Source organism: Halichoerus grypus, chromosome 6, assembly GCF_964656455.1.
Source record: "Halichoerus grypus chromosome 6, mHalGry1.hap1.1, whole genome shotgun sequence".
In the NCBI taxonomy this organism is placed as follows: domain Eukaryota; kingdom Metazoa; phylum Chordata; class Mammalia; order Carnivora; family Phocidae; genus Halichoerus; species Halichoerus grypus.
Genome location: NC_135717.1, coordinates 82,523,948 through 82,548,783, shown reverse-complemented (window position 1 = coordinate 82,548,783; position 24,836 = coordinate 82,523,948). Strand labels below are relative to the sequence as shown.

Sequence of the window (24,836 nt, the reverse complement as noted above, 5' to 3'; positions counted from 1 at the left end):
TGGTTCCAGTATGTTCCTGTTAAATTTCTTCCTATGATATTAATCCTGGAGACGCCACTATGTGAAATGTGCAATAAGCCTGGGGACAGAGAACTGGATTCAAATCTGTATCCAGTATATTAACTGTATGATCTGGGGGCAAATACTTAGCTTCTCCAAACCTCAAGTCCTCTAACTTTAAAATGGAATAAAATACCGGTAACTCATGTGTCCCTTTCCCATCTTCTTTGTAGCTGAGTACTCATGTGACAGACTTTGGTCAATGAAGCACAAATGGAAGTCAGCTTCCGAGCTTTTGGGGGAAGCTTTTGCATTTTAGATAAAAGGGGTACTTGTAGCAAGGATTTGCCCTTCTCCTACTTCCTGCTGTGAATGTAGAGATGGTTGGAGCCCTGGCAGCTGCCTTGTTGACAGAGTGAGGGAAGCCAAGAGAATCACAGAGATGGCCTCTTTGTGAGTATTCAGCTGCTAAATCAACACCTGTGGTTGCCTCCAGGCTTAATGCATAAGGGAAAAAACCCTATTATCTAGCCAGCCAAACATGCACTTAACTTCTTCTTCAGCTACAAGTTTAAGGGATGAGGAGCTGTGTTAAAACATATGTAGACTGCTTGATTTCATTTACTTACTATTTATTCCTCGTAAGATATATCCTTTGGGTGTCATAATCCATTATTCCAGATCCTGAGATCTCTTTGAACTATAATTTCGTTACTCACATTACTGGGTATTCCTCAGAGCTTTGTGAAACCTGTAATATTTAATCGTATTCCAAGTTATTTAAAACATTGACCGGATGGGGCAAAGCAGCCCCCTCCCCCCTCCAGCCCACCAATGGATCTCTCCCCTTGTATGGGAGTGTTCACCCAGCTATGGATCTGCCTGATTGTGCTGGAAGACCACCCATACTACTCCATCCTGTGCCCAAGCAGCTCATGAGATGCCCTCATTTTCAGTGAAACAAAAATACACTGCCCTTCCGGAGTGTCCTAATGCACTAGTTAAAACTCCTTCTGCAGGGAAGTTGCAGCAGCATGGAAGGAGTGCCAGATACCTGTGGTCTTGCCTCCACCCTAGCACCACTCAGCTCCACCCTAGAAGGCGTGGAGTTCGGGAATTTTAAAGCACTTTCAGTCCTTGAAGGGCACCTTTAATAACCTTTACTATCCACCTGTTTATATTCAAATTTGCTGCCCCTGCACTGCCTTTCACAGTTGAACCAGGAGGCCGACACACCCAGGTGTGTATCCATTCCTCTTTTGCCCAAGGAGGTTCTTTCTGGACCCATAGCTATTATTGCTATTGGCGTCTATTGCCTTTTTTTTTTATTTTAAATTTATTTATTTATTTTTTTTAAATTTTATTTTATTACGCTATGTTAATCACCATACATTACATCATTAGTTTTTGGTGTAGTGTTCCATGATTCATTGTTTGCGTATTAACACCCAGGGCTCCAGGCAGAATGTGCCCTCCTTAATACCCATCACCAGGCTAACCCATCCCCCCACCCCCGTCCCCAGTCTATTGCCTTTTTGTGACCTAAAACTTCCTGAAGGCCTTTGTTCCAAAAGCCCTTCAGGCCCCGAGAGCTGTGGCACATCTTGGTTTTGCCTTAGTTGCAGAGCTTCAACTAGACCCATCCACCAGGAGTCCGGGTGAGCTCGTTGGGCTGGACTGAGGGCAGCGTGGACCAGCTGGCTTCTTTCTGGGTGTCCGCCAGCTCTCAATGATCCCTCCTCTTCTGGTCTTAGGTTCAGTCTATAGGTCAGAGGGTGGCTCAATCTTTACTACATGTACCCCTCCACTGAAGTCGGGGATAGATATGGCACTGAAAACTGGGGCAGATTTTCTCTCTGGAAATTTCAAGTGAGGCTACTGGAGGTTGTCTGCATAAACTTGGGGGTTGAACACCAGCCCTTTTCCCAACCCATGTGGACTGAGTAGCAGAGACAAGTGGTCTCTTTGGCGAGCAGAACACAGCACTCAGAAGTGCAGAGCTCCAAGAGTTCCTAGTCCATGGTTCTAGAAACTTCCTATGGCTCAACTGTGTTTCCACTCTTGGGTTCCAGGAGTCACCACTTGTGTTCCTAAGCTGTCGCTTAAGCTAGTCAGTGGGCCCATTATTTATGACAAACTGAGAAGACAGGGTATGACCCTAAGGTATTCCTCGATTTAAGTAGTAGCAAGCCTGGTATAATCTGACCCCATCCACTCTTCAGCACAGAAGCAGAGTGGAAAGTGTGTAGATGGAACCTGCTTTTCCTAGAGGGCACTGGCAGATATTAGAATTAATCAGGGATTGTGATGCTGACTTAAGACAGGCTCATTCACACTTTCATAAAAAGAACAGTTGACCTGCAATTTCCACATTGAAACAGTACAATTAGCCCTCAAATGCTCAGATTAATAAGGCTCCTGGGGCCACAGAATAGCAATGAGATGCAAGCTTTCAGGCCTCCCCTCCTCGCATGGGAGGCCTGAAAGGCAATGAGGCATTTTGCAGCTGCTTTTTTTGCTGGCTCCTATCAGCTCCTCCAGCTCCTGGCCTGTGTGTGTTTAGCTCCAACACATAGGGTCCTGGCCTCTGCAGGACCCACACCCCCCATGAGAGGAACAAGAATTGACACAGATTTGTCTGTCTTCACGGGTGTTAGCTCCTGGTTGAGTTCTGGCCTGTTCTTGCTCTCCCCAACTACATCCAGCTGTCCTTCCTATCTGACCTGTGACCACAGGGCTTCAAGTTCATGTCTGATGCAAAGGCAATGGTCTTAAAGAGACTGCCGAACCAACCCTAATGATTGTACAAGGTCAAATCTATGCAGCAAATTATACACACACACACATAAAATGTAAATTATAATATTTAACATTTAATATTCTGCCTCCCTGATCAAACACCCTCATTTATTCAACCAACCAATATTAATTGCCGACAAATATTTATTGAGCACCTACTACGCACTAGAGACAGTAGGTTCCAGGTGCTGGGGGTAGAGCAGTGAATAAAACAAGTCCCCCGCCATCAGGGAGGTCACATTTACTGTTCTCTTCCCGAGATACAACCTGATGTTACAGGAAAGAGTCATGGGCTAGGTTCTGGTGTGGACTCTATTAACAACTGAGTGATCTTGTGATCAAAATCCCTTCCTCTCTTGCTTTCTTCATTAGTCAAAGAGGGAGACCAACTTTCCAACCTATTTCTCATATAAATGTGGTTAGAAGACATTTGAAAAATAAATATCTTTAAAAATATAAAGGAAGCAAAAAACAAAAACCGGTCCAGGATATTGTCATCATCATTTATTTATTATGTATCAAATTGTCTTCAACATAAGTTACAACCTGATTAAGTTTGATAGACATTTTTTTTTATCTCTTTAAAGACAAAAAAATTCTCTTTATGTACAATATCTTCTGTCTAGAGTCTAGCAAATATAGTACCTTTCATTGCAGGATTTCTGCTTAACATAATAAGCAAAAACAACCAACGAAAAAAATATAAACCAAAGCAAACCAAATCCCCAAATTTCTCAACTACAAATACCAATATTGAATAAAGCATTAAAAAGACAAACATGGAATAACTTTTTTGTTTAGAAATGCAGAATGAATACTAAGGTTAGTGGCAAAAAAAAAAAAAAAGTCAAAAAACAAAAACAACACAACACCAAAAAACCCCACAAAACCCCCCAAACCCCCCAAAACACAAAAAAACCAAAACTGCAAGAAAATAACCAACAATCTTTAGGGGTGGACCTTCCTGCTCAGGGGGGGCAAGCTGACTCTAGACCATCTCTCGGCTCCTGCGGATAGCACAGCACAGGATCATACTGAAGATCATGCCAAATATCTAGAAGACAGAAAGGAACATGAGGAACAGGGCGGCTTTCCGGAGGGAAGGGTGAGGGAGAGGAAAGACGTGAGTCATTTGGGCCAAGGCAAACAGGAATAGTGACCACAGGGCCAAGCATGCTGAAGGGTGCCAAAGGAGGAGAGACGGGGGCTGGGTAATGGGAAGAGTCACTGACTGCTGGGATTCTGCAGGTCTGTGGCCACTTGCTCATGTAAACTGCACAAGCCACTTCCCTGAGGAAACTTCCAGAATGTGACAAATAAGCTCAGAGCTAAATTTAATGCTCAAAGGCCAGATACTCCAATGATCCACACGGGCCTATACTTTCCATCTATGTGTGTGTCTGTGTTTTATATTCCATTTTAAAAAGTATTGTTATGGCTTTTACTGAAAGCGGCCTCAAGCCTTTCTTAGGTGCAAATAACCCCCAAGAAAAGGAAGCAATTCTCACTTTTGGGATAGTCTTACTGGGGCAGAGGAGGGCTAAGTCCCCTACACGGTTCTTATCACTTCCTCTTGGGGCAAGGGGGGTGGTGACCCAAGGGAACCTTGGTTGCCCTTAATGGTTTCTAGGGGCCGATTAGCAGGACAGTAGATTATCTGAAGCCTGGAATCTTCCTTATGGCTGTCCACCTTTGGATGCCTTTCAGACTATGGTGTGTGTTTGTGTGTGTGTGTGTGTGTGTGTGAGAGAGAAACAATTCCCATCCATGTAACTTTTACTGAACTACTTTCTTGGGGAAAGGAAAAGCAGGCACATAACAAAAACATGTCCTGAAGATGATCCCAGGATAACTAATAGGTCTGGGTGACCTACACCCTCGCTACTCAAAGTGTGGTCTGTGGACCAGCAGCACCGGCATCACCTTACATTTACCCCTGAACCTTAATGGTTAAGACAACGCATTCTGGAGACACACAGAGCTCAAATCCCAGATGCTTCACTCATGAGCTCAGAGGCTTTGATCAACTCAACCTCTCCATCTCTCCACTCCCTAGTCTCCCACCTCATAGGTGTGGTGAGGATTAAATCAGTTGATAAACGAATTGATGTATTAACACAGTGCCTGGCCAGACCGTGTGTTTAATAGATGTTAACCACTAAGACGCTCATTCCCTCCCGGTGTCCTCAATACTCACCATCACCACGGCAATCCCGATGCCCACCGCGCCGATGATGTGGAATTTGTTCTGGAAGACCTCTTTTATGGCCTCAGGGCAGGGCTGAGGAGGGCAAACCAAGACTTAGGTCACATACAATCCCTGCTCCGGCACACCTCCTCCCTCCCACAGCACCCATCTCATGCCAGGAGTGCTGCAGGTCCCAGAGAAAGGGCTGGGGACGGGAGTGCCCAGGTGTCCTGGCTGGTGGACAGAAGGGAGAACTGAGGGATATGGAGGTGGGTCCCTAAAGTCCCGGTAAGAAATAAGGGAAGGAAGAAGGGTAAGGCCCTGCTTTGGGGTCTAGCTCATATCAGGCCATCTGATTATTCTGAAGTGTGGACGTTAGCTCCCACTTCCAATCAAGAGCTGTCGATACACCTAAAAAGCGAAGAGTCCAGAAGTCAGAGCACACCCAACCCGCTGGCTTGAGGACTGGGGGAGGCAGAATGTGAGGCAGCAGCGAGCAGCTCCGGGGCCCAATCATTGCAGGCAGCTAGAATACTCTGTTATTTCCCTGCTCTGGTCCTTGTTCTGCTGCCCCAGGCCAGGGAGGAAAGAGATGGCCCCACCGTGGGTCCCTTTCACAGGGGCGAGAAGTAGTTCTGGATCACTCAGATGCCTGTCCTCCCAGAACGAGGGGGCGAGATTTCACGACAACGCTGCTGGGATTTGTCCAGAGCAGCCAGGCGGGGGGCACACGAGTTTACCTTCGCTGCGATGGTTGACAGAACATCCTTCTGGGGGCAGATGTCGGAGATAAACTGTTCCACTCCACCAGCCAGACCACAGCAGTTCAACTGCAGAGGGCAGGGCAGGGATGGGGTGGGAGAGACGAATGATGCAGGTGACCGGTACACAGACCCAGGGGCTGGTGCGCCCAGCCCCCTGTGCGCACCCGTGTCCCGACGGAGCGTTTGCGGAGGTGACGTACCGCGTAGTGGATGGCTTTCAGGGTGTCCCGCTGGGGCTCGTCCTTGGACTTCAGCTTATTGTAGGTGTCCTTGTAAAACTCCTGGACTTCCTTAATCACCTGCGATGGACAGACAGGGCATTTTCTTGAACAAATGTCACCCGTTCCATCTTGTTCATGCTCAGCCAACAAGATTCCTGACTGAAGCCACCAAACTGTCCTGCCTCTCCCAGGGCCTCCGGGGCCCTTCTCGTCTCCTCCCACATCCCTAACCCACTCCGGCCATTTTCCCTTCTTCCCTTGTACCTTTGGCGGATCCCTTCCACCCCACTTGGCGCCTTCCCTTCCACTTGTGAACAAAATGGACTCTCCTCAATCTAAGGAACAGTAATAGCCAAAAAAAAAAGAAAGAAAGAAAGAAAGAAAAAAGAAAAGAAAAAAAAATCCTACTCCTGACCCTACTAGTTCCTCAGGCTTCCATTTTTTTCTTCTTCATTTAGAGGCTGTGTGAGTTTTGGCAAATTACTAAACCTCTCTGTACCTCCGTTTCTGTGTACGTGGAATGGAGATTACAGCAGTCTGTGCCTCAGAGGTTATGGCGAGGATTTACATGAGATATTGCATGTTAAGCCCTAGCACAGTGTCTGGTACAGAGTAAATTTGGAATAAGTACTAGCTATTATAATATGATGGACAATTGTTCTCCTGTACCTGGGTACCTGGGTATACCCTAGTTTAACAAACGCCTGTCCCTCGCCCCCCCATCCCCAATCAGTTAACTGACCAACATCCAGAATCTCTCCTTCAGCAGCTTCCACTAGCATCCCTTCCTATTTCTACGGTTGCAGCATTTATATCTGGATAGTTAAATCTCTCCCTCTCTCTCTTTAAACAGGGTTCCAGCACCCAGTCTCCCTGCACTCCCTGCTGCTGAACATGCCAAGACAGCCCTTTCTAAAACAGTGTTCTGACGTGGCCCGTCCTGGCCCACAACTCTTCAGTGGCTCTCCGTGGAGGCCCACATTTAGCTCTCTTTAAAGGAAAGTACTCAGGGGGGCACCTGGGTGGCTCAGTTGGTTAAGCATCTGCCTTCGGCTCAGATCATCATCTCAGGGTCCTGGGACTGAGCTCAACGTCGCGCTCTCTGCTCAGCGGGGAGTCTGCTTCTCCCTTTCCCTCTCCCTCTGCCACCCCTGCCCCACTCGTACTCTCTTTCTCTCTCTCTCTGTGTCTCTCAAATAAATAGATAAATAAATAAAATCTTAAAAAAAAATAAAATAAAGGAAAGTACTCGATCTCCCACCAACTTTCCTCCTGAAATCCTCTCATCCAAAGCTCAGGTCGATGCCTGCTTCTCCACGAAGCCAGAAGAGGTTTCCCTTTGGCATGCTACCTTCTCCAACCCCATGGAACTTCTGGATATAAATGACTTCTGTGACACTTATCAAATGCATATCCTTCTCCCACACGTAGGTGGCAGTTGCTTCAAGAGGGGCCCACGGCTTGCGCATCTCTGGATCTACATGGGGCCTGGCCAGCACTTGGCTTATAGTGACACATATTCAGAGACTAGATGAAGGGGCAGGGGGGTTCAGCCCACACAAAGCCTTGTTTTCCTAAGCCATCTTTGCAGAGGAGATGGGGGCAGGGCTGCTGAGTTGTGAGACACACATACACATACACGGACCCAGTGAATCTTTCCTGAACAGCTATTATGTGCCAGAACCATCCAGGGAACCGGAAGCAGTGGTTGGCACGACACCCACATCCCCTGCCCCGGGGGGGCTCATGCTCTGATGGGCACGTGGGAACGTGGTGAAGTAAGAGGCATGTGTGATGGCTGAAAGCTGACCCAAGTGGCCAGCTGGGACACCCTTCCGCCCTCATCACTCCCACCCCCAAATTCCCAAACCTGTATCACCCCCAAGAGATCTTACAGGAGAAACCTACCTCATCTTTGTGGGAATATCCCCAGATGGCCGCAGCTATCTCAATGGCAAATATCACCAAGAGGAAGCCAAAGAACTAGAAGGCAAAGAAGGGGTAGGATGAGGAGAAATCCCAGCCAGCCAATGAGAGCAACCAAAGGGTTTCTGGAGAACGAGGGAGAACAACAAGTCTCTATGAGTCAGGAATCTGGGCAACAAATGAACAGCCTGGAAAGGACGGGGAAGAAGTTTAGGGAACTGTGAGCGTTAAGCCGAGGAGAGGAGCGAAAGCCATAGTAGGAAGAGATTCCTCAGGAGGAAAAGAACAGGGCACAGCCAACCCCAAAATTGGTATTTCTAAGGTGTTAATGAAGAGTCAGTGATAAAATACCATCGCTCACTCACAAAAACCACAGGGATTTGAGGAAATAAAGAAAGTGAATACACTTCGGAATTTGAAGGAAACGGTAACAAATTTTAAAATAAGAGAAAGCAAAGGTACCTGTGGATTCAGGGGAAAAAAGCAAACGCGGTCCTCGAAAAAGGGGAAAACAAAGTCCTGGCATTTAGTCGCCTAAGGGAAGTGATAAGACAGAGAAAGGAAGAGGAGCAAGGCATCCTTGCAGGGGAGGAGGACAAGATAGCTGCCTGGCTCGGAGGCTGGGGCGGGGCCTGCAGTGGAGGAGCTGAGGAGAGCTCAAGCCCTTGGGGTACCCTCTGCACCCCATCCCACCCCATGTGTTCTATGAGATCTTGGGGGCGGGGGCCTAGGGGTCAGAGTGGCCGCAGGGAGCGGAAGGGGTACTCACCAATCCCAGCATGCACTGGGACTCTTGCACGGCCCCACAGCAGCCCAGGAAACCCACCAGCATCATGAGGGCACCGGCTCCAATCAGAATATAAACTCCTGTGGGGAGAAGGGAGAGGACAGAGGGCAAGGCATGGAGTCACTGGTGTGGAGGCCCAGATATGTCCTGCAATTCCTTTTTTCCCTCTGTAAGATTCTGGGCCGTGCCCCATCCTTATTGCCCCTCCCTCAGGAAAGAAGTGTCCCGTCCTTAAAAACTGCCTCCTCCATCTCTTCCCACCAATCTCTCTTCTAGGACCCGGCCCCATCAAGCCCTCACTCCCATCTTACCCTCACCTTCCTGGAAGGTACTCACAACCCCCTAACCAGGACAAAGAGATCCACAGAAATCCCCAGATTCGGCTCAGGACACAAACTGATCCAGTCTGTCAGCTGTTTCCAGCAAGATGAATCCACTCACACTAATTAAAATAGACCCTCCAGGCCGGGGCTGACTTCCTGGGACTCCGATGAGCCCCGGGCTGGCCTCTCCCTGGACCGAAGAGTGTGTCAGCACAAGCCTTCAGCAGGAAGGGGTTCTGTGCACTCAGCCAGCCATGCTCAGGGTGGGCCAGCTCTGCCTCATTCCCAGAAGGGATGCCTCCCTGCCCTGCTTCCCGGGGGCAGTGAGGCCCGCGCGGTCAGTAAGACCGAGGCCATGTGTCGGCAGAGGTATAAGTGCTTTAGTGCACAGAACACCGGCCTGGTGTCAGAAGACCCTCGCTTTGATCCCAACTCTGCTATTAACTGCTGTGTGATCTTGGCTGAGATGCTTTCCCCCTCTGGGCCTCGGTGTCTTTATCAGTAAAATGAGAGCCTGGTGGCTAGGAAATTTCAAAACATCCCTTAGAGCACACTGGTGAAGAGGTCTTACAGTTGCAGTTCATTTGTTCCAGGTGAAGGGTGAAAAGGATCCTCCTTTAAAGGGAGGGTGAGGACACGGTTTCTAAGTCCTCAATCTGAGTGAGAAGGGCAGTGACTTCTTCCCGGACCCAACGCAGTGCAAAACCCTGGGAGGGGAACGCAGTGGAGCCTGGCCCTTGTCCTTCCGCCACCCCCCAGGGAATGCCCAGAGGGGTCTTGCAGTTCTACTCTGCAGAAGCCACAGCCGTCCTGCTCGCCAGCGCACAGGCCCCGTGGGGAAACTGGCAGAGGTCCCGGGCCTTCCTGTCTGGCAGGCGAGTTCTGTTCAATCTGGGGAGGGGCTCCTGTCACGTGGCGAGAGCACGTTTGAGTTTGCGAGCTAGCTGTGACCCTGGGACAGCCACTGCACCTCTCCGTGCGACAATTTTCTAGCTGCAAAACGGGGGCGCTAACGATGCCTACCTCAGGGCTCGCTGTGCAGACGAAGGGACAGGATCCAAACGTGCCCAACAAATGCTAGCTGCTGTCATTCTGAATAATACGAGGGATGGATGACAATCACTCAGAACCACAGTGATGCATTTTTATATACTTGCTGATCCCTCCCTACTCACTGGGACTAGAGAGACTTCCCCAAAGTGCTGGCCGAAGCTGAGAGAGAGTGTTTGTGATGTTTCCACACAATGCACAACAGGATAGTGCAGTGAGAACCTTGGCAGGTGTTACAGTGACTTCACCGTCCCACATCTGCACCCCTAGTCCAGAGCCGAGGCTTTGCAGGCAACAAACCATGCAGCCCGCCTGCAGCTGAGGCTCCCGGGCAGCCCCGAGTGGAGCGCACACAAGGGAGCATTTGTGTCTCTCCTCTTTCCCCCCCATCTGTCGTGATGTCAAGTCACGTGGGTTTACTGGCAAACCCCTATGTCGTATGAATATGGGTATTGTTCCCTTGCATGCCCGGCCCAGACTGGGCATGGGGACAAATGTAGCTTGTCCTCGAGTCAAGTCCTAGCCTCCTGGGCTGTCCGATAGTGTGAGGTGGCGGGCCGGACTCGGACAGGCAGCGCGGCCCCACGCACTGCACGGGTGTCGCGGGAGGGGCGGCCCCGCTCGGCTCTAGGCTCTGCCATGGGGACACCAGCGAGCTGAGCTGCAGCAGTCAAATGGCCCCGGTTTCTCCCCATCTCATCGGGGCAAGGCAACGAAGGATGAGGTCACTCCTCTGAGCTCCATAGCAGGGGCTGAATACATAGGGGGTATTAAGAGATCAAAAGGATCTGCAAGCACATGGAATAGAGTCGAGTGGGAATGGACAGATGGACATGTCTTCTCTAAGTCCAGATCCCGGTTTGTAAACCGAGGGGAGTTGGGCTGGCAGCAGTAGTGAGCTACTAAAGGAAAAAGCATTTCCCCATATGAGAGAGAGAGAGAGAGAGAGAATGCAATTGATTCTCTTCCTAATGGCTTCTTGGTTAGTGGTAAATACTCATTCTTGGGCTCAGCAGATGAAGATTGCAGGACAAAGGTTGTTGGTGTTACATCTTGCTCGGACAGCTGCAGATGTGGGGTGTCTTGGCTTCACCCTCTCCGGTTGGGGAGGAAGATAAGCAATTCCCTGGGAGCTATTTACAGGCATTTTAGCAGTGGCCATGAAACTAGAGGGTGGCTCCGTTGCAACAGCAGCCCCCCCCCCCCCGGAAGCCGTGGGACCACTGGAGGGCTTGGCTGCTTCTCAGCAGGGCCATGCTGGGCTTCCTCTGGACAGGCTCCTCCTAGCCTACACCCTGAGCTTGTTGGCAAAGGCTGCCAATGAGAAATGACAAAGCGTTCCCCTTTACAAAACAAGTGAATGTTAGCTTTCTGTCTGACTCATGGAAAAAGTTATTCGTCACGGAGCCTTCTCCAGGATTACTGTATTAATTTGCTTGGAGGCTGTTTCTTCTTTTTTCAGGTTGACATTATACGGTCAGAGAAAAAAAGCCTTTGGTAGAGCAGAAGCATATGCCAGGGTGTCCTTTATACACAACACTGAGCATTCTTTTCACCTGCGTATCAGGGCTCTGGGCTTTAGCTCCAGAGGGACACATCAGCCCCTGGCCATTGCCCCAGCCCCAGCCCCCATTGCCCCAGCCCCAGCCCCGGCGTGCAGCTTACAACAACAGTTTCTGGTCTCCAAATACTCGATCAGGGGTTCAAAGGAACCCTATGCTGCTCCCCAGTGGCTCTCTCTTGGTCCCACTCCCTCCCGTAGATGGCCGTTGACACTGATAAGCACCACGGTGGTACTCCATTTGCCAAGCACGGTACTTCTCTATCTTGGAGAGGTGTGGGTGTGTGAGCTCTGCCCGTCTCAGGCTGGGGAGAACGGGGTGCAGAGCAACAAAACAAAGTGCCCGAGGCCGCAAGCTCACTGAGGGCAAAAGCCATGTATCCTGGAAACTGTCAGGCACCTTGTTATAAAAAGAGGAATGGTCCCAGGGAGGGGTGGATGGACACCCACGGCCTCTGGCTGGAGCCCCCAGATGCCCTCACTCAGTGGCTATGGTTCTGGAAGGACACCAAGGAGTTAAGAAGGGCTGCTGGCCTGGGACCAAGAAAATGAAGTTCCCCAACACGTTTGCGGCCTGGGATTATGGATACTGCTGACGGGCTGAATCTCCCAGGACCTGAATTGGAGAGAAGGCCCATATAAGGCTGTCAGACGTTCTGGATTCACTACTGACTGTTGTGAATGTTGGAAAGTTTCTTTTTTCACTTGCTTTTCGGCCTGGTTATGCATTCTTTCTCTATTTTAAAAGCCGTTGTTGCCCTCCTGGAGAAAATCCACCCCTGGGTCCTTCAGGTTTTCTGAAGGGTCGGTTGTGTGGTCAGGCTGGCCGGTGGGCTGCCTGGCAGAGGGTGAGGGCCCCCGTGCAAGGTACAGTCACCCCATGATGCCCAGAATATTGGCAGGGGTGGAGCTGGTAGCCTGCCAGAAGATGGGGCACGGACCAATACAAAGGCTGGTGTCACAGCTCAAGGGGGAAGGGGATCCAGAGAATGAAGCCTCCTTGGCCCTCTGCCCATGAATGACGATGACTCCGTTTCCCAGCGCACTTGGTGGAGGGCAAGGCCCAGCCAGACCCCAGTGGTCACTTGTCTGACTGATGCTCTAGTGTCACCTGCATTGCTCTCCTTTGCTTGGGCTTCTGCAGGCGGAGAACAATCCCAGAGCTGAGCCCTTTCCCAGGGAAGCAAAATGTCGATATTCCTCTGCTGCAGCTGAGGGCAGGGGCCGCTGGCCTCCAACTAGGGATCCCTGTGTGTCTCTCTCTGGGACCGTGCCTCTGGTCACTCCGGCTAGGACCACTGGCCATCCTGCATCCTGTGATTCCCAGGCAAGCTGTGGATCCTCCAACCACGGGCTCATCACTCTCCGGCCACCCTGCATCCCTTCCCCACCTGTCATCTGCCGGCCAGGGCTACCAGCGCTGCAGGCTTCCCGCCCCCCAGCTACAATCTGGGTGAGGTCAAAGGCCAAAGGAGCCTCCACCCTGCCCAGCACCCCCAATGGGGAACATCCAGTTGGTAGAGAGACCGTCTCTTCCTCCATGGGGAGTGCTCCCCACAACCTAGCACGGACAATCCAAGCAGCAGCTTTCGTAGGCCTGGGTTCAAATCCTAGCCCTGCCTCTTGACGGGTACGAGCTCAGGCAAGCTCTTTAACCTCTACGCCTTGGTTCCTTCGTTGGTAAGATGGAAATCATTCCATGTACCCTAAAGACTTACGAGGATTAAATCACGTAACAACACGTGTGAGACAGTGAGCAACACACGAAGAAGGGGTTGTCTTCCTCCCGATTCCTCCACTCGCCAATGAGATCCTTGCCTCCTACATCTAAAAACACGGGGAATTAGCCAGAGTCCTAGAAAACAAAAGATGGAAGCCAGCCAGGCCCTCTGCAGAGCGCAATGGCAGCCAAGCAGGAGGCCAGGCTCTCCTCAGGACACCGGCCCCATCGGCTGCCACCCCCTTCCACATTCCTGCGCAGATCTGCTCTCCTCTCTCCCCCAGAGGGCCCGCAGCTCCCTGGCAGCTCCCTGGCGTGACAACGTGACAACGAGTGGGCCAGGAGGGCGCCAGGTCCCCCTCGGCACAGCACCCCTGTGCTGCTCCCTCTCCACAGGGCAGCATTCCAGGCCCCCCTCCCCCGCCACCCTGCAAAAATGCTGTTGCTAAAACAAGTCAGGGCACTCTAGAGACCTACTCCCTAAAAACTCGGCGTATGAGTGTGTGTGCGCACGCGCGTGCACATAGTTTCTTTCAAAAAACATACTTGTGCTTTTCTTTCCCTCACTTTCTTTCCGGAAATAGGGAGACACACCCTAAAAAATCCCCAAAACAATAGCAACGGGCAACACAAGCAGGGAAACGTCCACAGGGCTGGGTGCGTGCAGCCAAGTGGCCCATGCAGGCCTGGCTCAGCTGGCGTCTGGGAGGTGGGAAGGGGGTCCGTGTGCCCACCAGCTGCCGCGTCCTTCCAGAAGGCCTGGGGTATGACTCTCTTCAGGCTGTGTTCTCCACCTTTTTTTTTAAATAACTTCTTTGGTGGGTGGGAAGGAAATGACCAAACTTACACTTTGAGCCTGATGACATGGCAGCATCGTCCTAAAAATAGGGGGCTGCTCTTGTTTCTCGTAAATGAAGTGTTTCCTATCCCCCCATACAGAAACAGCTGCGGATTTCAGATTTCGTGAGTTGACTAGAAACCGGGGAATTGCACAGTTTGACAAGCCTCAGCGGTGGGCGGAAAGGACAGAAAAATGCTAGAAAAGATGAAAAGATGCCCAGGAGCCACATGTAAGCTGGTAAGTCTATTTGTGTCTAAGCTGCACACCTTTGCCCCAAAGCAAAAGCAATTTAGGAAACAAACGAATAAAACCCAATACCCAGGGCATTTACCAGCACCCGGGGTCTGCCGGACTGGCATCTCTGCTAGTCTCTTATTCATTTTGACTGTATGATCCAGGAGGCAGGTGTTTTGGGGTCTCAGAGCCCCTATCTATCTGCACAGTGGGGAGGACTCACCTCTCCTACTCCTGGCACTCTGGGTCCCCAGGACAAAGTTTTCTGAATTAAGGAACTGAGCAAGACTACGAAGACACGGCATTAAGAGAGGGTCTGCACCTTGGGCAGAGCCAACTTCCTACTGGGGGCATATTCAGGATGCCAGACTTAGTCATCATGTTAAAGAAACCACATCAGTCAAATGCAAATTCGTGGGCTGGACTGCACCAAGTGTGGCTTGAAAGGGACCTGACAGGCCAAAGGGGCCAGAGCAAAAATCTTTCCCAAGGCCAGTCCCTGGATCAGCACAGAATCTCCACAGTTTGAGGAGGTTCTCAGTGCCCCCGTCCCCCTCACCTGTGTAGAAGCTGGAAGGCTGACTGTCTTGCTCGAAGATGCTCTTGGTCTGAGAGTCGAATCGGAGCCATAGTCCAACGGCAAGGACTGCAATGCCGGCAAGCTGCAAGATATCCCGGATATGGGCATTAGTCCTGGCTGCCAGGGGGGCACCGTGCCACGACACCGGAGGGGAGACTTGCAAAGGGCTCTGGGAGCCGCCTCCATCTATGCCTCTCACCGTGCACCTGCTAGTAACAGCAGCCAGTGCGGAGATCAATCCATTTGCTAAAAATATCAGCCAGCTGGGAACAGTCACCTCCCAGCAGCCCAGCGGCAGAACGGGCCCTTTACGGACACTGGAATACTACACAGCAGTGACAACGGACCACTGTCAGCTACGTGCAATACTGTGAGTGCATCTCATGATGCCAAACAAAAGAAGCAAGGCACACAAAAACACATACAGTGGGACCCCTTACAGTTAGAAAGTGCTCTACTGCTTAGGGGTACGTGTAAATGACAAAGGAAAAGAAAAAGAAAGCGATTATCCTGAAGTCAAGTGTGTGGTGCCCTGCAGGGGGAGGGAGGGCACAGCCCTTGCAAGGGCAGGGTCTAGGGCACTGGTAATAGTCTAGCTTTGGACTTGGGTGGTGGTGCCGTGGATATTCACATCATAATTAGGCTTTACACCGTTGGTGTTTCATGCACTACCCTGTATATGTACCATACGATAAAAAAGAAGACAGTTGCTCAGTGGGCAGTCTAGCACCCACGAGGGCAGCCGTGATGCCTCACGAAATCACACGGCTCAGTAAGTGACAGAGCAGAGTCTCCCCTGAGTGGCCCACATTTGTCCTTTCCTTTTCACGCTGGCAAACCTGACAGGCTGACCTGCCCCGTTCCAGGTTTTAGGCGCACGCTTCCGAACGAGTAATCCTTATAAACATCAGGTAAGACACGTCTGAGTAATCTCCCAATTTTCCGAAAATCCTGTTTTATAGGTGGGCAAGTTGAGATACTGGACCCTGAAGGGCAGACTTTCCCACTAAGGAATACAACCAAGGTGCCAAATCCCGGCCCGGCATTGTGGAACTAGAGGCCTGTGCAGGAGGCCCCCAGCAAAGTGGTCCTCGACCCCCAGTGCTGAGCTGAGTTCCCCGTCTCTCACTCGGCCCGGGGCTTGCACGGGAGTGACTCCCAGGCTGCAGTGCAGGGCCCAAGGGACAGTGGCTCACCCTCCTCGACAGAGGCGCCCTGTGTCAGAGCCCTGCTCCTGAGGGAGCTTGGCTCTCTGCCCTGGGAGCTGGGACAGCCGCGGTGCAGTGTGGCCAGGCCTCTCCCTCTGTAATTGTTTGCTCCTCTCCCCCCCAGGGCTCGGCCATGGGCGCAGATGTGATGAGTGGAGGTGGCGACAGCGGACATGACGACCCAGGGCCGCGGCCTGCAGTAGGGTCAAACCCTTGCCCATGCCTCCAGCACTGCGTTTCCACAGCGAGGCTCAGGAATTCCTGGCTCAGAGTTCTATTGCCTCAGTTTTCCCATCTGTAGAACGGGAATGGTGACATGTGGCCCCTCCTTGCTATTTCAGTATGGCTAGAAATAAAGGAGATGATACTAGAAGTCCTTCCGAAGGAGGTACCACCAAGTGGGCTTTGTGAGAATAACTCGATCAGCACTCAGGTCACCAGGGTCACACTCCTCCCCGAGGAGGACAGTCATTCAGCATCTCCCCAGACCTCTTAGCTCTCATCTGATGGAAGGCAACACCACACATCAGTAAGTATGGAACATAAGGTGCCCCATAGCTACACAATGCAGAGAAGAAAAACTCATGGATGCCAGGTTTTCCTTCTTATTCACAAAAGACTTGCAGGTGAGTGAGGGGCTCCTGGCCTAATCCAAAGACAGCAGACATGGCTCTGGGAAGGGGGGGAGATGTAGGAGTCACTCCCCCATTTCTAGCCTGGGTACCTTGGTTCAGACTGGGTTCTCCTGACTCAGGAGTGCCACCGTTGGGGCAGGGACACGGTGGGGCCCAGCTGGGACATGCCCGTGCTCTGAGTCCAGGACAAGCACACACTAAGTGGGTCCTGACTGTGGTGGTCAGGCCCTGGCCTAGCTCCCCTGGGGTCCTGGAGAGTTAAAGGAAAGAAGGCAATGCTTTCTCATCTCCCCACAACATATGGAGGCCCAATGAGAGCCCTGAACAATGGGAGACTGAGGCTGCTGGCCTCCCTGTGCACATGACCGTGTTAACCTGAGAATGCTATAGGCAGGGACTTCCCATGCACAGGAGGGAGGTCTCAATTTCAGTCAGCGCTTGGACACAAACCTTGTCCTCAGTCCTCCCTCTTGCCCTCATCTTGCTGGTGCTATTGCTGAGAACGCCTGGGACCGAAGAAAGGCCTGTGCCATTTATTGTCCTTTCTGCTCTATGCTTTCTCCATTATGCGCAATTATTTCTCTTTGGGAATGATTCCACAGATAACAACAGTGGTACCCAAAAAACCCCTGCAATGGTCAGGCCTCTTCCATTTTACCATTTCAAGGAGCCTGAGCCAAATCTGTAGAAGTCCGATCGTTTACCTGGTCTACACACACTGGTGGCGAGAAGGACATCATGCTAGAGAACTGGAACCAGGAGAAGAAAGACTTCAGGTCTCACCCCGGCCAAGGACATGGCCAGAGAGAGTTGGGGGTCCCACACATGTGGACCCTACCCAAAACCTAGCATCATGCTGCTTGGTTGTCAAAGCTACAGCATTTCACTAAAATGAGGAAGAAAAAGCGGCTGGCTCTGGAGAAATGGAAAAAGCAGTGCTTGATCTCAGTTTCTTATGCCTATAAACTCACAGAAAGAGAGGAGGAGGAGGAAGGTTCAAAACACCCAGGTGGAAGGGAGGGTCAGGGGGTAGGACTGGGAGCACATGGTTCACAGAAATCAGAGGAGTGCGCTTACAGCCTTTTTGGATTGAATTACTGAGTTAATTGGCCTGAGGGGAAGATATGTAAGCCATTAGCTGCCCTATTTTCTGGAATGCTATGGGAGAAATTGCTTCAGTCGGCAGGGTCATGATGGATGGCTCGGGGTCACAGGGTCACATATAATTGGCACCACCTAATAATGGCTCCTGGGTGTGCAGGTGGCACTATCTAAGGAGCTCTGGAGTACTTTCTAGAAGAATTCACTTTTTGGTGTGGCACTGGGGGGTGCCCCAGCCCCCCCACCTGGCTCTTACCCCTAGCTACTTGGAATACTAGGAGAAAACAAATGGCAAGAACCAGAGAGAGCTTTAACTTTGAAAAAAGGGCATGGAGTCAATTATGAAGGGACTCCATAAACTACGAAAACAGGGGTCCGGGAGGCCAAGAAGTTACTGGTTTCCACCCGGGTGAATGAGCTGACCTGTGGCAGAAACGTGGGCCACACCGTTACCATGGCTGCCATCTTGCTTTTGCAATAATGCAAGATCTGAGCAGGTCTGATGTAGACGCTCAGTGAGCCAATTCCTGCTCACAGGCCCCCCCCCGAAAAGGACAGCAATCTGTCCAAGATCACCAACTGTGTGGTAGGGATGGAAGTGAAAAGTCCAGAGCCTCGACTCCCAGCCCGAGGCACCGCAGAGTCTACCTGGTTACCTCGTTCCCAAAGGAAGCCAAAGGGAAACATTTAAGTTTTGCCAAGAAAAGCTTCTTTGCCCCCAAATGGGCCCATCTACCTGACAGTGCAGACAGAAAACGGAGAGCTTTTCCCCACTGTTGTGTTGGGAATGCTTGAATTCCTCATGCATGTTTGTTTTTCTTAGAAGATAGCCAGGAGAAAAACCTAAATTGAGGACATTCTACAAAATACTTGGCCAGCACTTCCCAGAAGTGCTAAGGTCATCTCTGAGAAACCAGGGAAGACCCGAAGTGTCACAGGAAGAGGATGTTACTGGTGAAACAAGTGAGGCCCGAGGGAGCCTGGTTTAGGTAATAGTAATGTACCACGTTGGTTTTTTCTTAGTTGTGACACATGCAATGTGGTCCTAGAGGTGTTAACCATAGGGGGAACTGATGGGGGAGTAGGGGGCTCTCTATACTCTCTTTGCAACCTTTCTGTACATCTGAAACGGTTCTAAAACTAAGCTGGGTTTTTTTCTTTCAAAGCCTATCCTAGGTCTATCCTAAAATTCGAAACAGAAACAAACCCTCTCTTCCTCCAGGCTCACTGCTCCCTTCTGGTTGCCCGGTGCTCTGACACCTGAGCTGGTGGCTTATCCACCTCCAGGTCCCCAGAAAGTAGTTGCTATATAACCCAGCCTGTCTCCTGCCCTCCATGCCTCCCGCCTTCCATGTGCGGCAGCAGCCAATTCCCTGAAAGGCTCACGTGGCTTAGTTGCTCAGTTGTAAGTTTTTTTTTTTTTAATATTTTTAAGATTTTATTTATTTGTCAGAGAGCAAGAGCACAAGCAGGGGGAGCAGCAGGAGAAGCAGGCTCCCAGCTGAGCAGGGAGCCCAAGGTGGGGCTCGATCCCAGGACCCTGGGATCATGACCTGAGCTGAAAGCAGATGCTTAACAGACTGTGCCACCCAGGCGCCCCTCAGTTTTAAGTTTTAAGGCGTTAGCTGTGGTTCACCTTTTCTGATCTCTCAGCAGCATGACACAATTGAACCCTGAGCCCACCTCCTCCTCAGCTGTCCCTTAGATGGAATCACTCAGGTTCCCAAATAAGTCTCCTGCGTTCTCGCCTCTGCTCATACCAGCCCCTCCCCCTGCAAGGCCGTCCTGGCCACTGAGGCCCGCTGCTTCCCCACCAAGATGTCCTCAGCCTCCTCCCAAGGAAACGCAAACCCGCGAGCTTCGCGCATGTTCTCTCCAGCGCCCTCACACGCGCCTTTCCTCTCGTGGGTGTGCTGGGCTCGGGTCTCGCTGAAGCACAAGCTCCTTCAGGGCAGGGCTGTTTCTCAGGCTTTCTAGTCCCTTGCCCTGTCCATACTTCGAGCATAACAGTGAATAAATTATCAGTCAATCAACAAATAATTATCCCATCAATAAGAGGATTACTTCAAGGGGACAGAATCTCTGAAACTCCCACCAGAAGCTCCTCTCTCTCTCTCTCCCCTCTTCCCTTCAACAAGCCTCCTTTCCCACCTGGCTTTTCATCCAGATCTCACTATAAAAGTCAGAAACTGCCAAGAACAGTAACTTGTCCAGAGAAAATACTGAGAAAGACCCACGAGGGCATGTGACGAATATCGCAGTGAGACTTAGGGACAAATCCGTATAAAGTCTTTTGAAAATGAGACTTTATGAAGAGCCCATGAGTCACTGTCCTCACCCCACAAAGAAGTCCAGTTCGACACTCCGGTCTTTGATGAGCGCACAGGTAACCCTGTCACCTGGGGCTTATGCTGGTTCCAGGGGACACGAGAACCCAGCAGTGCACCCACTCAGGCCCATGGCGAACCGTTTCCTGGTCATCCCCTCTGCCACCACTGAACGCACACCTCGCTAAAGGCACCCATGGGAAGATGAGTACTTCAGTGAGTCACCCCACAAACCTGGCTGGACGGTCAGGCCCGGAAATCTTATGCTAAAACACGCCTGGAGTTAGAGGCAATGGCTTTAATGCCGAAGGCAGATTGAAAACAAATCGAAGTGTAACGTCAGTTAGGGGCACCTCGTTGCTCCGGACCCTATGCCGAGTTTGCAAAGCTGGCTCTAGTTAGGGCCTGAGGAAGTGTTTACAGACAGGCAGCCACCCTGACGGAAGCACTTGAAGAAAGCCTGCAGACAGATGTGACAAGAAGGAAAAGAGCAGCTGTGGTGTGTGTGTGTGTGTGTGTGTGTGTGTGTGTGTGTGTGTGTGTGTGTGTGCGCGCGCGGCCCTGCAGCCCACCCCCTCAGGTGGAAAGAGCCCTGTTTGCCTCGGACAAATCCCACTTCAAAGAAAAATCTTCTCATGGTGAACAAACTGGGTGGTCTTGGCTAGGCCCCCCCTTTCCTCCTGGTGCCTTCTTTTCTTCTGTAATATGACCTGACTGGTCATACATTTGTTTTTAAAAGACAAAATATTCATTATGATGTCTCTATCCAACTGCCTTAGAAAGCCCAGAAGGGGCAGAGTGGCTCATTCTCCACATGCCGTTTCTCCGAGGCCGGCCTCAGACCTTAGGTAGTCCCACTGGCACTTTGCTGGGGTTGGAGGCAGGCAGCAGTTAAGGGGCTAGGGCTAGGGCTAGGGGAAATGGGCTGCTTGCTTTCCCGCTTCCCATTGTCCTTCTGGAAAAGCAATGGCCATTTTGTGGCTCTGGTGAACCTGTGGTCAGGGCGATGCCGTAGCATTCTTCAGTGAGGGGCAGGCGGCCTCACAGAAAGAAGGGCAAAGCAAGGAGGTGGCGGCCCCGGCTCCGCCCTCTGTGCCACCCAGGGCCTGGTCTACGTGCGCCAGGTGTCAGAGGCCCCTGAGGGGATGCCATACGTGCGTCCATAGAGTCCCCCATCCCACTAGGGGAGTCTCTGGCACACTTCTTTTTTTTTTTTTTTTAAAGATTTTATTTATTCATTTGTCAGAGAGTGAGAGAGAGAGAGGGAACACAAGCAGGGGGAGCTGCAGGCAGAGGGAGAAGCAGGCTTCCCGCCAAGCAGGGAGCCCGATGTGGGGCTCGATCCCAGGACCCTGGGATCACGACCTGAGCTGAAGGCAGGCGCTTAATGACTGAGCCCACCCAGGCACCCCTCTGGCACACTTCTGCTGAGAAGCCCTGGATTTGTGGCCGGCCGTGGACTCTGGGTCTCACTCTGCTCTGCCACCTCAGTGCTGTTTGACACTAAGCACTTTCCTTGGCTTCTCCACACCTCAGAGGTCTCATTTGTGAAAACAGATCGCATGGCGCCTGCCTTCCCTTTCACCTAGCTGGGAGGGGAGGACTGAGCGAGGTGAGGCACACACAACACTCTGAAAGCCACGACGTGGCACAGCCGGTGGGATTCTGTAGGGAAAATAATGCCAGGAATGAGAATAATAAACCTGGAGAAAGACACAAGACGATAGGGGGGTGATTCATGGCACTCGGTGGCTCTCGGTTGTGTCCCTCTACGACCTGAGGCGGCGGCTGGGCAGGAGGGAGCAGGGCGATTTAGGACACTGGGGTTCTGGTTTCTGTGGGTCTGCACGAGTGCCCTGCGGTGGAGGGACGATGGATAAATTTACCTTCCCCACACCAATAACGCCTCCCGGGAGCTCTGTGAGGATGCGGCAGGAATGGTAATGCGAATTACCTCTGTGGGAAGGAGGTATTTGTGGACCAGAAATGGAGGGGATGTTACCTCTTCACTTCCCTCCTTCAGAAAGATATGTACCAGCCCCGGTTGTTATTATTTATTTTTTAAAAGGTACCAAGCCTGGGAGGCCTGTAGGCATAGTTGCCCATGGCACCCAGGAAATCAGTAACGGACCGAATGCCAAGGATGTGAGTTTCCCCTATCAGCCTTTTCCGGGCCCCAAAATACCAGTCACACTTTAAGAAAACCTCAGAAGTGGAGATAAGGACACAGGCTTCAGCATTTAAAAACAAGTCAGGCCACCCAGACCTGTGGGCTCGGGCCTCACCCATCTCCATGGCAACCCTGGCTCACGGTGGACTGCCAAGCCTCGGATGGGCTGATTCACTCGTCAGGAGGCCGGGCCGGGCCCTGGCGACAAGCACAAACAGGAGCCCAGTCCCTACCACCTCTTCGGATCCTCTGCTGGCACCCTCCTCTCCCACCTCCTGACGAAGGCTGAAGCTGTCATCTTTGGAAGGGCACGGGCACCCTGCGGGAGCCGAGGCTGGAGTCCTCCGGGACCCGGTCCCACCGCAGAGAGAAACACCACCAAAAACGCAACTCTGCTCTACTGAGCAGGAAAAACTGCCATGCCTTGCCTTCGCTGAGGATCCCAAGTTACTTCCTTGCAGAATTTGAAGATATCAACATTAACTTTAGTTTTGTAGAGACGAGTCGGAAAAAACCCTGGAGGTGACGGTCCTGGAGAGTAAGTCCCTCTGTGAGTACGGTCATCCTGGGGGTCATCTCGGCCCTCTGGACCCCTTCTGCTCTGGGGCTTTTACCGAGCCACCGAGGGCAGAAGCTGGGCCACTGGGGGGGCGCCTGGGTGGCTCAGGGGTGCCTGGGTGGCTCAGTTGTTAAGCGTCTGCCTTCGGCTCAGGTCATGGTCTCAGGGTCCTGGGATCGAGCCCCACATTGGGCTCCCCGCTCAGCGGGAAGCCTGCTTCTCTCTCCCACTCCCCATGATTGTGTTCCCTCTCTCACTGTGTCTCTATCAAATAAATAAATAAAATCTTTAAAAAAAAAAAAAAAGAAGCTGGGCCACTGGGAAACATGTGGTCCCCAGACCAGCAGCATCACCTGGGAATTTACTAGACACGAAAATTCACTGTCCCCATCCTAGACTTACTGAATTAGAGGTGAGTGGGGTGGGGCCCAGCAATCCCGCCAGATGATTCTGATGCTCCCTCATGTCTGAGAACCAATGCTCCAGGCCTTTATATAAGCACCGAACAATCGGAACCACATGGAGAAGCTTTCTCTGGGGGTTCTGAACCTGGAAACTAGCTTTCTAAATGCCAGTGCTGAAGGGCAGGAAGGCATGGAGGGGGTGGGTGGGGGGGTGGTATGAGCTCTCACGGGGCTCCACCCAACATGGGGCAGAATTTCGCCATTCCAATTTACACTGCAATCCGGAGAGTGGGGGCTCAACCGTCCCACCTTGCGCTGTAGAGCCATGGGACTGGGCCTCAGGCCACCTTGAACTGCTGCATGGTGACAGTTAAGGGGGAGGATACAGGGCAGGTAAACAGGAAGGAAGCAAGAGGTATGAAAGAGATAATGGCTGGACAACTCCATCTTGAACCCACTGAGCTTGGGCATTCATAGTAAATGGGTCAAGTTAGAACCTGCATTTGGCTTCCAAAGAAGTATATTCATTACACAGGCTCAGCCCTGTGAACTCTCCTCCCCAAGAAGCCACAATGATTCCCACAGCCTCCGTAGCAGGGTACTCTTGGTAAAAACTTCCTCCTGATTTCTGCAACCCGCATTCTCCTCAGGCTGGGCTACCATTACGTGTGAGTGGATTCTTTTCCTCAGCCAACCCTAAATCCTAGGGGGAAATTTTTTTTTTTTTTTAAAGAATACATGCAGAGGCTGATGGGTAATGACGTTGTAGGCTAGTGTTGAGTTGACTTTTGGCAGCCTTTCTGCCATGAGCAACTCCTTCAGAGGCTAGACAAAGGAAACTCAGTAACATAATAACAGGAGCAGTTATTCTCTATGAGTATCCATGCGCGTCCCACATTACAGGCGGTGACCGACGTACATCATCTCATTTAATCATCTAATCACCTTTATTTTAGAGATGAAACAGGTTCCAAGAGGTTAAGTAACAACTTGCTTGAAGAGAGACAGCCTGCAAGGGGCTGTGTTCACACTGAACCTAATCCACATAGACGACTCAAAGCTCCCCTCCTCCTGACACTGTGCTCTCTCCCTGCCCAGCTGGGGAATGGGAAGACTGGGAACCCCTAATAACTATTCCTGGGGGACAAGAAGGTCCTCCGGACATGCTGAATTTGACAAAATGCTCTGACCTAAACCTTACCTTGCCTGCTACGCCGAGGCGATTCAGACTCAGGGCACCGGCCCCCGCCGAGGGGAAAGCCAAGAGGGACAGAGTGCTGACCACTAACTTCTTGGGGTTTGTTCTCTCTCTCTTCTTCCCCTCCCCCTCTGTTGAGGCTGGGAAAGGTGGTGGTGTCAAGCCCACCATCGCCGGGTGATGAAAAGGCACCCCCTGGGGCCAGCTCTACCTTCTTTTTCCTCCCTGTGGTGTCCACAT

The 24,836-nt window shown here is 51.4% G+C and overlaps 1 protein-coding gene and 1 long non-coding RNA gene across 4 annotated transcripts in view; one reads left to right on the top strand and one right to left on the bottom strand.

Annotated features, from left to right (window-relative positions):
- Positions 1 to 3,288: 3,288 nt before the first annotated feature.
- Positions 3,289 to 24,836, bottom strand: part of CD9 (CD9 molecule) — a 33,197-nt gene continuing 11,649 nt past the window's right edge. The window contains exons 2-8 of one of the 3 annotated variants that reach the window (XM_036117633.2): positions 14,974 to 15,076; positions 8,668 to 8,765; positions 7,881 to 7,955; positions 5,952 to 6,050; positions 5,728 to 5,817; positions 4,997 to 5,080; positions 3,289 to 3,853 (exon numbers count right to left, since the gene is read on the bottom strand). In XM_036117633.2, coding sequence (XP_035973526.1) covers positions 3,788 to 3,853; positions 4,997 to 5,080; positions 5,728 to 5,817; positions 5,952 to 6,050; positions 7,881 to 7,955; positions 8,668 to 8,765; positions 14,974 to 15,076 — 615 coding nt within the window. In that variant the 3' untranslated portion in view covers positions 3,289 to 3,787. The remainder of the gene's footprint in view (positions 3,854 to 4,996; positions 5,081 to 5,727; positions 5,818 to 5,951; positions 6,051 to 7,880; positions 7,956 to 8,667; positions 8,766 to 14,973; positions 15,077 to 24,836) is intronic. The other 2 variants (XM_078075516.1, XM_078075517.1) reach the window with 2 other exon arrangements.
- On the top strand, positions 13,929 to 16,593 carry LOC118551706 (uncharacterized). Its single transcript, XR_004925206.2, has 3 exons — positions 13,929 to 14,103; positions 14,279 to 14,417; positions 16,327 to 16,593. It is a non-coding gene; the product is annotated as an uncharacterized LOC118551706 (long non-coding RNA).